General features: G+C 43.3%; 1 protein-coding gene across 1 annotated transcript in view; it reads right to left on the bottom strand.

Annotated features, from left to right (window-relative positions):
- Positions 1–27: 27 nt before the first annotated feature.
- Positions 28–13,931, bottom strand: part of DCAF1 (DDB1 and CUL4 associated factor 1) — an 87,426-nt gene continuing 73,522 nt past the window's right edge. Inside the window, exons 23-25 of the mRNA XM_055080070.1 lie at positions 4,207–4,459; positions 2,128–2,173; positions 28–1,098 (exon numbers count right to left, since the gene is read on the bottom strand). Of these exons, the coding sequence (XP_054936045.1) occupies positions 789–1,098; positions 2,128–2,173; positions 4,207–4,459 (609 nt within the window). The 3' untranslated portion in view covers positions 28–788. The remainder of the gene's footprint in view (positions 1,099–2,127; positions 2,174–4,206; positions 4,460–13,931) is intronic.

Consider the following 13,931-nt stretch of genomic DNA (forward strand, 5'->3'; position numbering starts at 1 on the left):
CTGCATACACATAAATTTGTGCCTGAGCAAGGTTAATTACCAGTTTCCAGAAAGAAGAAAACATGTCAATTACCTCCTCGGAGCTGGCTCTGGAAAATAAGACTGTTTTGGCAATGATGGTTACTCCTGGGACCTCTTGCTTGCTTACCTTTCAAAGGACCTGGACGTGGTACCCTCTTGCTTCCTGGAGGTTCTTCCTCCTGCCTGAAAGGCCCTAAAGGGACCAGGCAAGCCCCCTCTGAAGATTTCGCCCATGGTGCTTTGAGTGGCTGCAAAGGGGCAGGGCTGATAGGAGCAGTGAGTGAGCCTGCGTAGTCCTTTGGCCTCTGGAGTCCCTCCGGTGGGCACAGGCCTGCCTGACCCCCAGGACCACTAAAAAGGCAGGCTGACCCCAAACAAGGATGAGATTTCTCTTAAACTCATCAGCCACTCTCTTCTCAGAAGACCTCATAAAGGCAGAGGTAGTCAACCTGGGATTCATTCCTCTGAAATTTCTAAATATAATCTGCAGGGAACAAATTCCCAAAAAGATACAAGCCAGAGCTTGCAGCAATACCAGAAAAACTCGGCTGGAGGCCAGCAGGGAGTAGCTATGGCACCCTGGAAGGTGGCACTGTGTCTGACCCTCTGCTTGACCATCTGCCTTCCAGGCAGTGAACAGACCACATGAACACCTCTGGAAGGATCCATCAAGAGGTGAAACTAAGTGCTAACAGAAAGAACCCTCAAAGTGAGGTAGATGCACCTGTCTGGATGACAGAAATCGGACAGAAACATAGTACCCAGCTCTAGTATTTGCTGAGTGAAGGTAAAGGAAAAAATCTTAGTGCCCATAAAGGTAAAGGAAAAATTCTAGTGACCATTTTGATCACTCTCAGCTTAGGAAGCCGTGAAACAATTTTAACAAGGTCCCCAGGGAAATGGGCCAGCAGGTCCTGAGCTGGAGCCCTGAAAATGCCCATAGGCCCTGGGGTTCCCATGAGGAGAGGGACAGCCAATGGTTCCAAAGAATCCCTCATCAGCCCTTTCCCAGGTACCTGAGAGACTCCACTTGGGGAAAGCTGACGAAGAACTGCATGTTCCCAAACCTTCCATTCACTACAATCTCCTTTAGGAAGAAAACTGAAGTGGATAAAGTAAAACCAAGAAAAGCATGGCCGTGATAAAACGAAGTCCTGAAGGTAAGCAAAAGTGATGGCTGGAAAAACCAGTGTTCCTGGGTGTAACAGGGCACAAGCATGGCTTGACTTTATTGGTGAGGAGTGGGGAAAACAAGATGGAGATCAAACTAATGCCTGACACTGCTAAACCACAAACTAAGCCTCATCAGCTTCTTGCTGAAAGAACTCCAGGAGGAAGTCAGCAGGGAAGGGGGTGACGCGAGCACAGCACTGTGTCCAGGGCCCATGGCAGACCGCAGAGAATCCCCTCGTGCTCATGCGATCTATGAAGCAACATTGCCAGACCCACCTGCCTGAGACCTATTCTAACCATCAGCTATAGAGCTACTAAGAATTAAGAATCTTAACAACTCTGCATCACATCTAGGGACTGTAAATGCAGCTGGAGGAGGATAATACAATCTTCCATAAGCAAATAATTGTCAGGCACAGGGTTTAACAAGAGAACTTTCAGGGGTCAGGCAGTGATTCCCCTCTTGGTGGTCAGGTGGCAGGACTCCCTTCTCTACCTTCCTTAGCCTTTTCTCATCCTCCAAATGTTGAAAAGACCCAAACTCAGACCCTGGTGGGGACCTCTCCCTCTGAAAGGCCCTAGAAGCAAAGGCAGGCAGTGTTAGTCCCTACCATGTTTATTTAACCTGTTGCTCTACAACATACAGGCTTTTGAGGGGGGCGTCAGAACTGACTGGAACAGAGAAACAAAGACCTCAGAGTCAAGGTGTTTCTCTTCCTAGGGCTGGGGTTCTGTATATGAAATCAATCATTGGATCTCTGGGATCTGGGGCCTATGCAAGGTTACATGGGGGGCATGTGGGTGTGGTTTTCCATAGTCACAACGGCTTTCATCATATCCTAAAAGGGCTCCATAAGCCTCAAAAGGTTAAGAGCTAAGAGCTAATACACCAGATGATTAGTGTAAGGCAAAATATCAGCAAACAAAGGATACAGAGGGTGCTCCTTGTGTCTGCTCTGTTTCGAGCCGCTATCAGTCTCTAAAACAGAGAAAGAGCAATAGAGTACACACGCACATGCCACCACCTCAATTCTAGAGCCCAAACTGACATGTCCTCAACTTGTCATCTGTAATGGCATTTTCACATCATAAATATTCCCACCAAGTTAAAGTAACATTCTTTGATAGAATTAGGGTTTTCCAGATTACCTCTTGGGCTTAAAAGAATGAATTTCCTAGAATAAACAGTAAAAGGCTAAAGGAAGCAGTAATTTTACAGGCCAAATACAAAATTATATTCAAACTGAGAATGGAAAAATTAGTGATACTCTTAGGTCGGGGGTACCAGCTGCTCCCCTAACCTACCTTATATTATAATTGAAAGGAAACAGAACTTGTGCCCACGTGTCACAGGTGACAAGTTTAGTAAAACTTTCCTTTTATTCCCATCAATATTGTCATGTTTCCCCTGCCCCTGAGTCCCTCTTACCTGGCTCTCTGACCATCGCTAGGGACAAAGGAAGTCCTTCAATGAATCGTATCAACCTCCAAGTACGAAAAAATGGAAGTTGGCAAACAGCAGATGGGCAGATACAAGGCAATCCCTCCCACCCCACAGAGCTTCCTCAAAATGCAACTTTGGCAAGAGGACTTAACGTAAGAAAGACAGTCTCCCCTAAGCCATCTGCCTTCAACCTTGAGCTCTAGAAGCATGTATAAGATTTATCCCAAAGAAAATGGATTTAGGTCACTGTGGGACAGGAGAATCTTATACATATATGCTTAAACATATATACTGCCACCCACCCTCTCCTCTCCTACCATACACACTCCCTCCCTCCCCCTGCCCCCACCACCAAACACCAATGACTAAAAACCAAGCATCTACTCTGAAGAGGCTTGGAGTTTGCTGAGCTTAGGCCAATACAATAACATTTTCTGTAATGATGCAAATGTTCTGTATCTGTGCTGTTCAATATGGTAGCCACATGAGGCTACTGAGCACTTGAAATGTGGACATGAAAATGAGGGACTGAAATTTAAATTTAATTAAAATTCTAATGGCCACAGGTGGTTACTGGCTACCATATTAGGCATAATACCTACCTTGGCTGTGAGAATGCTGGCCAGGTTAGCTACATGAAAAATGATTGGATATCACAGTGATTACTCCCCAGTCAGGCAGGGCAGCACTGTGAAGAACCAGGACCACAGCAAGCATGAGTCTGTCAACAGTGACACACGTCACAGCGATGCTGCCAAATATGTCCTCTTAAAACATGCAGAGTATAGCAGCAGAGCTCGGAGACTCTTAGAACTATTAGGTGATTTACTCAGGGTCCATTAGTATAGGCAGGGTACAACTTGACCTCAGAAACCTGTTCTAATGGGAAGGTACTGGAAAAACTGGAGCTTGTTCTTCAAAACTTGGAATAAGAAAGTGGGGGTGGGGGGGACCAAAACAGAAGCCAAAGAGAAAACATGTCCCCTAGCCTTTAAGAGGGATTAAGCAAAAGCAGACAGGAAGGGGCTGCAACCCACAAGAGGGCTTTTATTTCTTTACAGCTTTAGAAAAGAGTAGGTACAGCACCCCCATGAGCAGCTGCATCTGATGATGCCAGCTCTGCCTCTTGGGAGAACTACACTTTTGCCCTCCAGTCTAAGGCTAATCCTCTGAAGCAGGGGTTGACAAACTACAACCCATGGGCCAAACCAAGACCACCAGCTATTTTTGTAAATAAAGTTTATTAGAACACAGCCACATCATTAATTTATGTCTTGTCTCTGGCTGCTCTCACACTACAACAGCAAAGCTGAGTAGCTGCAAAAGAGACCATTCAGCCCATTTACTGTCCAGCCTCTGTAGAAGTCTGCCAACCCCTGTTTTAAAGAGATAATAGCCATTTGGTTACAGAGTCGTCATGAGAGATGTGAAACTGCTGGGCCCAGGTAGTGACTCTAGTTATGGGGCACAGAACCCTGGTGTGGCTTGCCCTCTGGGCTGGGCTGGCACAGGGAAGGGCCCTTTCCCTAGGTACCCAAGCTCAGCCTCATGGTCAGCCCTAGACTTATTGTCCCCCAGGATCAGTTCCACTTCCTCATCTGCATCAGAGTCTTCATCTTCTCCGTCCTCTCCCTCCTCTAGCAGGTTTGCTAGCTCCTCATCAGAGGGAGAAAAGTCATTGTCCCCATCCTCCCCTGCGTTCTCATTGTTGTCATCCTCCTCCAACTCCGCCTCCAGCAACTGGTCAGTGTCAAGCTCATCTAAATCATCAGTGTCGTCATCATCTTCATCATCATCTTCTTCCTCCTGTTCTTCCTCTTCCTGGTAAGAGAGCATGAGGGCCATTAGGACAAACACAGAGACCCAGCCCATGTGGGCCACATGGGGAGTCTCTCCTCCTTTCCAAAGGACAGAGGAGGTAACAGTCAGTAGAGAGCATGGTAATCTAGGTTAGCACACACTTCATGAGCCAGCTTGACGTGTCAATGAAGGCCGAGACAGGCACATACATGTCCCCCAAGACACTCAAGCACTCCTCAGACAAGGACTACTGGTCACTCCACAAAGGTATTACTGGTCATGCAGCCCTTATCCAAGGAAATGGACAACACACTTCACAGAGGTCTCTGTCATCAACATTCCATGTTTCTAACTAATAATAAACCCAAAGGGGCTCTTCTCTCTATCCCGTATCAAGCAAACCAAATGAAATCACTTGAGGCACTGGAACTAAAGCTTCTACCTGGAATCTAAAAAGCAGTGCTTTAATAAAACAGGAAGAACACAGCTGCTGAGTCACCAGCTCCTCAGCCCTTCAAATTCTTGTCCTTGATCTTATTTATAACCATGGATGTGGGTCAGCACCTCTGACAGTGCTATCACAAGCATCCAATGATCTGAATGTCCAACAAAATAGACTTTTACCACTAAGAGATACTTGCATTTTCTGTTACAAGCCACACACACACCAAAAAAGTATGGTAGAGAAATTGTCCAGCCTTCCGTTCCCTCCAAACTGTTTCCCTTCAAGCAAGAGAGGACACAAAGACACCTTTTTGCTTTCCTAAGGACAGGTGTTCCCAAGTTAAAGTGACCAACATTCAGTCACTAATCCTTCTGCTCAAACATCAACTGTCAGCACTGCCAGTAGCAAAAGGATTCTAATTCCTGCAATAATAAAATATAAAATTCATTTAACACACCGGCCTAATGAAAGTCAAGACAGAACAAGCCCTACATGAGCAGAAAAAATATTTTTAAAACATTTTGGAAGTGCTTTTAAAAAAAAAAAAAAAAAAGGGGGACTTCCCCAGTGGAACAGTGGTTAAGAATCCGCCTGCCAATGCAGGGGACACAGGTTTGATCCCTGGTCTGAGAAGATCCCACATGCCGCGGAGCAACTCGTGCACCACAACTACTGAGCTTGCGAGCCACAACTACTGAAGCCCACGTGCCTAGAGCCCATGCTCCGCAACAACAGAAGCCACCACAATGAGAAGCCCGCGCACCACAACTAGCAAAAGCCTTGGCGCAGCAACGAAGACCAAACACAGCCCCCCAAAAAAAGTGCTGCCACGTGCCAATCACTTAAAAACCAAACTGCTTATCCAGCCACTAGTGTTCATCAGCTGTAAAGTAAATTAGGCTCATATTCAGCAGGGCAGCTCTGCTTTATGAACTGATAATTTTGGAACCACCATTTAGAGGCTTTTTGATTTGCTGTTTGACCCACTGATTCGGCCTTTCAACAATTTCTGGCAGCTACATGGGAAAAACTGGCCCCTTAAATACCCAGTATTCCTAATGCCTATACAAGTATGTGTCCACACCAGAGCTTGTGTGTGCGCGTGTGTGTGAACGTACCCGCATGACAACCTGAGACCACTGTTCCACAGCCTGGCCACACATGACCTCCACGTGGACAGCTACTAAGCATCTGCCCACTGGAAAGGAACTGAGAATGCCGCCTGGAGGCAGTAACAATAAACTGACGCACAGACAAGCTTCTGGGCCTACAAATACATCAGCTCATACAAATAACTGAGAAAGGAGAGAGAAGTCAAAATTCAGGGAAATAATTCAAAGTATTTACGAGATTACAACTTTTGCCTCTCTTTCCACACATGTTTTCAGGGATTTGACCAACATTAGTTCTAATTAATAAAGTTCCCTCAGTTAAAAACAAGCACATTAAAAAAGAGTATCCAGGGCCCTGTGTTTCTTAAGCCTCTGGGGAATAGAATTACATGAAGATAGTGTTAATTATTTTTATTTTTGATTCTGAAGTTAATTTAGTACACAGTTATTGATATATACACTCATCATTGTTTTCGGAGTATGGGATAGGAGAAAATGCCCAGGCTTTGGGATCCAACAAGCCTGGGTTAGAATCCTGGCTCTGCCAATTACCTGTTGTATGAACTTGGGCAATTTACATAAATTTTCAATGTCTCAGGATAGAATAACTTTTAAAGGCCCACAGTTGAGTGAGTATGTAAAAGGCTAAACTGTTCAAACAGGCATCTGTTAGCCAGCAAATTTAAGGAAGATTATTCTTCATTTCTAAAAACATCAAAACTTAGCTGATCAGGAGAACTAAGAAAAAGCTCCAAAGTCAAGAGCAATCCTAGAAAATAGGTCAACCGGGGTCTAAGGTTTGAACTACAGATACCATTCCAAATTCTTCCAGAAGCCTACAAACCCAGCTTTTACTTATTCTTGTAGCAGAAGAAATAATTTATATTTAGTCATCCCAGAAGGCCATGGTGACATATGTGACCACAACAGGAGAAGGGAAATGAATAGGAAGGGGAGACCTACCTGGATCTCAAACACATCACTTCATCATTTATACTCTGGATTTAATGACCAGTGGTTTAACATGTATTTTGTTACACATGGATATGGCCATAAACTCACTTTCTAAATTTTAAATCTGAAACATGGAGCATGAAACAGAACAGAGGCTCACAAGATCTGATTCTAATTCTAATCAGAATCTGATTCTAATCTAGAATCTAATTCTGTGGTTGAACCCAAAAGAGTCTAGGAAGCAATTTTAAGAGCATTCTTGCAGGTTTAAGTACCTGGTTGGTAACATGAGGCCCTCTCCTTCATATCTAGAGAATAAAGCTTCCACTAATGAGTGGTCAAAAAAGTGGTCCAAAAAACCAAAAATTAGGGCTTCCCTGGTGGCGCAGTGGTTGGGAGTCCGCCTGCCGATGCAGGGGACACGGGTTTGGAGCCCGGTCCGGGAGGATCCCGCATGCCGCGGAGCGGCTGGGCCCGTGGGCCGTAGCCGCTGGGCCCGTGCGTCCGGAGCCTGTGCTCCACGGCGGGAGAGGCCACAACAGTGAGGGGCCCGCGTACCGCAAAAAAAAAAAAAAAAAAAAAAAAACACAAAAATTATTACTTAATGAAAAAAGCAAATCTTGCTAGAATCCCGATTCAACTCCAGCAACATTTAGATAATGTTTTGGATCCAGGAATATTGATTTTTTAAAAATTCTCTAAGACCTCTCTTTTAGGGCTTAGAAACAGGAATTCAGGGCCAGGCTGTTTTAAACTACTAATAAATTCTCCTACAGAAAAAATTCTAAAACTCTTCCCTTCTTGGTTCCATCTTAAGTCAATTTCATGGTTACCCAAAGGCGCAAACCCCTGCAGATAAATCAACCCACTCCTCTCCTGTACAGAGAACAGGTCAACTGGCATAAACTCCCTTAGCTGCCCTCTGGTCCCCTCACCACATCTAAACCTGACTTCAACCATAGTGTCTGAGGAAGAAGAAAGCCTTCCACTTCCGCTCTGGACCTCAGTCCACCCCCGGTCCTTATTACCACGCTGCACCTTTCTCATGCTCACTCCACTCACAACCACCCTCACACTTGGTTCCACTAGCTTTCTTACCTTCTCTGAAGAGAGTCAGCTTCCCCAAACCTAACAACTTCTCAATCTACACAGGCTTTAAACTCCTTCCATCTATAGACTTTTGAAAAATGGTAACCTGAACCCTACTCCTGGCCTCCAGGTCCTTAGCCACCACTTGCTCACTCATCCACTCACTCTGTCTTCTATTCCTCTAACACTTGACAGTCTGGCTTCTGCCCACAGCACTCCACAGTGTAGCAGGTAATGGTATGTACTCTGGAGCCAGGCTGCCTCACAGGATCCAAACTCTGCTGACACTTTACTTAGCCTCATAGGGTTGTTGATAGGATTTAATGGGGGAAAAATGTGTATGCATGTATATATATAATCTCTTTGGAAAGTGCCTGGCATATACTAAGTGGTCAGTTAGTCTGTTGCTCCTATTATAATAACTGAAAGCTTCCTAAAGGAATATGAAGGCCTGAATGGCTAACCACAGGGCTTCTCTACAATGACTGACACTAACCAATCCTGGCTTCCACACTGGGCTGCTGATCTTTACCTGATCCCTTCCAGATCTCCTAGGCATAAAGGTTCCTACAACTTAAAATTTATTTCTGCCTTTATATTTCCTCTCATTCATAAATCCTGAACTCACATTAGATAGCTCTACCCATCTGTACCACAGAAACTTCTCAAACTGAACTCAAAGAACCCCCTAAACCTAGCACCTTTCCCACACTTCTCCCAGTTACCAGATGAAATCTCAAACATCTTTCACTTCTCCCACTTTCATGGCTTCACACCCAGTTAATTAATGTCACTCACAGATCTGGGATGCCCAGCACTCCCTCTCATTCCACTCACCTACTGCATTCTCCCTCCTCCTATCTACCTCCAGTCTCTCCAACTCTCTATGGTCTTATTCCTTCCCAGATCAAAAAACCCAGGCACTCCATAATGCTGCCCACATTACAGAATTACAACAGAAGCAATGATTAATAAACAACCATTTAATGCCAACTTCTCTAAATCTTAATTTCTTGTTAAATGAGAGGATTTAATTACATCAGTGGTTCCTACTCAGGTATGGCCATCAGAATGTGTATTTTGGAGCACTGGGAAAGTTCTCCAAAATACACATGCCTAAACCCCACCCAGGGTCCAGGCTGACAGAACCAATCCTTACAAATTAAGCTCCAACAGGAGGATTTTGGAAAGGTGCCCCAGGAATTGTGGAGTGCACCATAATGAAGAACCATTGTATAAGATGACCTCTGGTTCTAAAATTCTACTCTCCTGTAATAATGTACCCTATCCAAAGACTCCCAATGACAGAACCAAAAAGGTGAATACAGGCATCCCTTGTTTTATTGCAATTACACTTTGCAGATACTGCGGGTTTTTTCGTTTTTTTGTTTTACAAATTGAAGGTTTGAAGCAACCCTGCATCGAGCAAATCTATCAGCACTATTTTTCCAACAGCATTTGCTCACTTCATGTCTCATGTCACATTTTGTAATTCTCAGAATTTCAAACTTTTTTTATTATTATTATATTTGTTATGGTGACCTGTGATCAGTGATCTTTGATGTTACTATTACGACTCCCTGAAGGCTCAGATGATGGTTAGCATTTTTGGCAATAACGTATATTTTAATTAAGGTATGTACACTAATAAACTACACTACAGTGTAAACATAACTTTTATATGCACTGGGAAACCAAAAAAATTCATGTGACTCGCTATATTGCAATATTCACTTTAATGCAGTAGTATGGAACTGAACCCACAGTATCTCCAAGGTATTCCTGAATAGGTATTACCACTGACCTTCCCTCCTCCTATCAAACTGTCTTGCTCTCTAGGACTTAATTTGATTTTCTTTTAACTAGTGCACCATTTGTTTCTAGACCATTCAAAATTCTTCTTGAATACATGTCTATTTTTCAAGAGAAACAGCTTTTAGCTTACACTGCCTTCAAAAATATAGCCAATCTCTTAGAAAAAACCAAACCTCTCGTCATACTTTAAAAACAGTTAATCTAAAAACTAGTATAGCTTTTTTAAAAATGCAGTTAAAACCTGAGCCTACTGTCTTGACATTTCAACATCATAATTGCAAAATTTAAACTAATGCCTCTCCTTCTGACAGTTGTTCCTGTTGTTAACTATCCTTAAAAGCTATAGATTCATTTCAGGGTCATAAACACTTGTGCTTTTCTCTCCTTACCAGCAGAATCTAATTCACATATATTTTAAATTTCTTAGTTGGGAAAAAAAGGGTTTTCAGGAATCACTGACCAAGCTTACAGCAGGTGTGTAATCAGTAAAGACTCTTACCATCCGCTTCTAGGCAGTGGAGAACACACAGGAAGCACAGCACACAGTGTGTCCCAGATTCCAAAATGGAGTGGAGAAAAGAAAGATTATTCCCTTGTTTTGTTTTTGGTTTTAAAAGAAACTTAAGATTAACTATAATTAGTTGAAATGTATTGGCTTTTCAAAATCTAAGAACAACGATCAATTACTAATCTTTGGTTTTATAATTTTCCTAAAAGCTAACATCAAAGTTGACTGAATTGATTTTTAAAAACAACACATATACCGAAATTCCAATGGATAATATGAGTTTTGGTAAGTGACTAGCTTATCTCTGCTTTCACCAAATGCCTGAAGGCTGCCAGACTACCAACCTCAGGAATCAAATATTTATAGCTGTCAAATACATTGTATTATGTTTTCATTCAACAATACAGTGGTACAGTTCATCCCTTCTTGTTAATCTCCAAGCTTATTTAAACAGAAGGGCAAAAGACAACCATTTTTATGTATGTAAATTATATCTTAATAAAGCTTTTTCAATCAATAAAAACCATTTATATAGGCACTTTATGCTAGACCATCTTATCAGATGGCAACTGACCATTCAGGATTCTGAGTTTATTTTGCTAAGGTGAAAAGGCAAATTCAAAGGTGTTGGTCACAGGTGCCTGCATCCCTGAGCCATGCAAGTCATACCTGGAACATCTGAGAAGACCTGAGAGCAGATATCTAGACTAGAACAAAACTCTGAATAGCAAATGACTCAAATGAAAATGAAGTCTCCAGTTTTAAAATCAGGTGAAGCAAACAAAGGAAAGTAAGTTAAAAAAAAAAATCAAGCTGATACAGGGAAGAGGTGATGAGAAATCTGATGAAGATAGTAAATACAGGAAAACACTGTAAGATACTAAGAGGACACGTGAATCAACAGAATTAAGGTTACAAAGGAAGCCTGCTTCAACAGATACAGTATTATCACACTGAAACATCTCTGAATCAAAAACCAAAATGTCAAGGGCTTAGGGGGAAAAAAAGTTCTCTAACGATGTCCTTTGAACATGAAATGCACCAGCTGATCCCTAAGGACAGTGGTATCAGTATGTGCCATGCAACGTGCCTTGACCCTAAGAAATCCAGAAACAGTGCTAAGTCACCCACATTGCACACCTACACAGACACTTACTCCTCTTCCAACTAGAAACCTTTCAGGCCCTTCCACAGACTGAGCCCTAGAGCCACTCAATAGGGCCCTCTTGAGTCTGTCCCTCTCGGCCTTGGCTGTCTATGCCTCTATTTTTCCTTCCTGAACCAGAGTCAGAAGTCCTAAACACCACCCTACCTCTCTCTAGTATCTTTCTCCCTTAACCTCTCAAAATGCAAGTTAAATAGAACCACAGAAGAAGAATGAACCAGTCTCTTCTCTGACCCAAGCCTCCCTGTAGAGGGTGGAATGAGAAGAGAAGAACACTTAGGGTGTTCCTTTATGGTGGTCTCTTGCTTCCACAGCAAGCCACCCAAGATTCACTTCTCATCCATCACTCTAAATCTGCAAGAAGAATGAGGCCAACCCCAATAATAGCCCCCCAGCATCCAAAATATCTAGCTTCTCTTTTCTTGACCTCCTCCTCTAAGACAGACACCAGGTATCACATGGACCCATGTGATAGCTCCCAGAGAAGACTGTTGCCCACTGCTTTGTAAACTGCAAGGATGTGGGAGAGTAGGAATAATGGTGTTGATAAATAACTTTAAATAAACCCAGTTTTTGTTTCAGATTTACAGTTCAACAAGTAACATCCAAGAAGCTTGAGACAAAACTGATATCTTGTAGTGATCTATAATGAGAGGGGTAGTAATGAATCAACCCATGGAGGACGAGACAGTCTGCAGCCACCTGTACCACTATAATATACCAACAAACAGCTTGACAACATCACCTTATATACCTACTCAAGGATAAACTACATCTTGATTCATGACAGCTAAAGTGGAGAAGAGTATGCATTAAGGGAAGGTGGTGTCTAAGGAAGCAAAAGGCCACAAGAATAAGAGACCAGACACTATTAAGAAACTGACTCAAAGCAACTACAGGAGGTTTGGAGGATACCACTTGCAAGCTCTGGTATGAAGAAATACTAGCAACACATATGAGTTAAACACTGCTGCATTCAAGAAAACATGAAGATCCATGTCACAAATAAACATCTCAAGTATCCATCCAAAGACCTCTCCCTTTTACCCAGATCTCACAACTCACATGAGGTTTAAATACTGCGGGATCCTCTCACCCATGAAACCAAGGAAATCACTGAGGACTCTATGGGCCAAGCAACCGGAAAGCATTAAAGGAAATCCTTTCTAAAATAGGGATTTCCTGGCTGTATCTGGTGAAGTGGTTTAAACTCTGGAACCTAACTGTCCTTCATAATAAATATGGTATTTAAAAACCTATGGTACTGCTTCTGATTTCTAGGCACACAAGAAGCTAGAAGCTCCACCCTAACAAGTAAAAAGCTGAACAAACTAAAAGATCAGTAACTCTTCTTAGATTCAACAGAGAAGTGGGGTGACAGGGCAAACCACTGCCCCAAAACTGGAGAAATACAGAGAATTGCAACTTGCCAGAGCATAAACCCAGAAACACAAATCTCCACAGGAACCAGTACCAAGGTAGGAAAACCTGAACTGTAACTGACCAATGGCTGGAGACAATTCTGAACAAAGTCTGAGAGATAAAAACTTCTGGGGCCAGTCATCAGGGCCCCGACACATTTGTGAGTTTTACCTCCAGGAACTTGACCTGGTTCTGGTGGTGAATATTGGAGAAAAATCCCCTAGTGCTTCTGGCAGGGGGAAGGGAAAAGGTATCATTTTGAAATACATCACAGGGCTTCCCTGGTGGTGCAGTGGTTGCTAGTCCGCCTGCTGATGAAGGGGACACGGGTTCGTGCCCCGATCCAGGAAGATCCCACATGCCGCAGAGCGGCTAGGCCCGTGAGCCTGCGTGTCCAGAGCCTGTGCTCCGCAACAGGAGAGGCCACAACAGTGAGAGGCCCGTGTACCGCACAAAAAAAAAAAAAAAAAAAAAGAAAGAAAGAAATACATCACAGCATTCTGTTCTTAACAAGGGCTGCCCTAAGGAGAAACCATTTAACCAGAGCCTGAACTGCTGGAGGAAGGGAAATATCCAATTCCAGGCCACTCTAGCCATCTATACCACCAAAAGGAGGTGGAAAAAAATGAGAAGATGTGTGAAGTTCACAGTACAGAGGTACAGACTCGTTAAAAGACTAAGACCTAGTTATAAGACTATAAAATGCTTCCCCTTCCTCCACATCTTACCACCACATTCTAAAGGCCTACAACAGTTCCTTTTATCCAGTACATCATGTCCGGCTATCAAGAAAAATTACAAGGGACTTCCCTGGTGGCACAGTGGTTAAGAATCCGCCTGCCAATGCAGGGGACATGGAGTCAATCGCTGGTCTGGGAGGATCCCATATGTCACAGAGCAACTAAGCCTGTGTGCCACAATTACTGAGCCTGCACTCTAGAGCCCGCGAGCCACAACTACTAAAGCCCACGCACCTAGAGCCT

Source organism: Physeter macrocephalus, chromosome 18 (assembly GCF_002837175.3).
Source record: "Physeter macrocephalus isolate SW-GA chromosome 18, ASM283717v5, whole genome shotgun sequence".
NCBI classification, from domain to species: Eukaryota; Metazoa; Chordata; class Mammalia; order Artiodactyla; family Physeteridae; genus Physeter; species Physeter macrocephalus.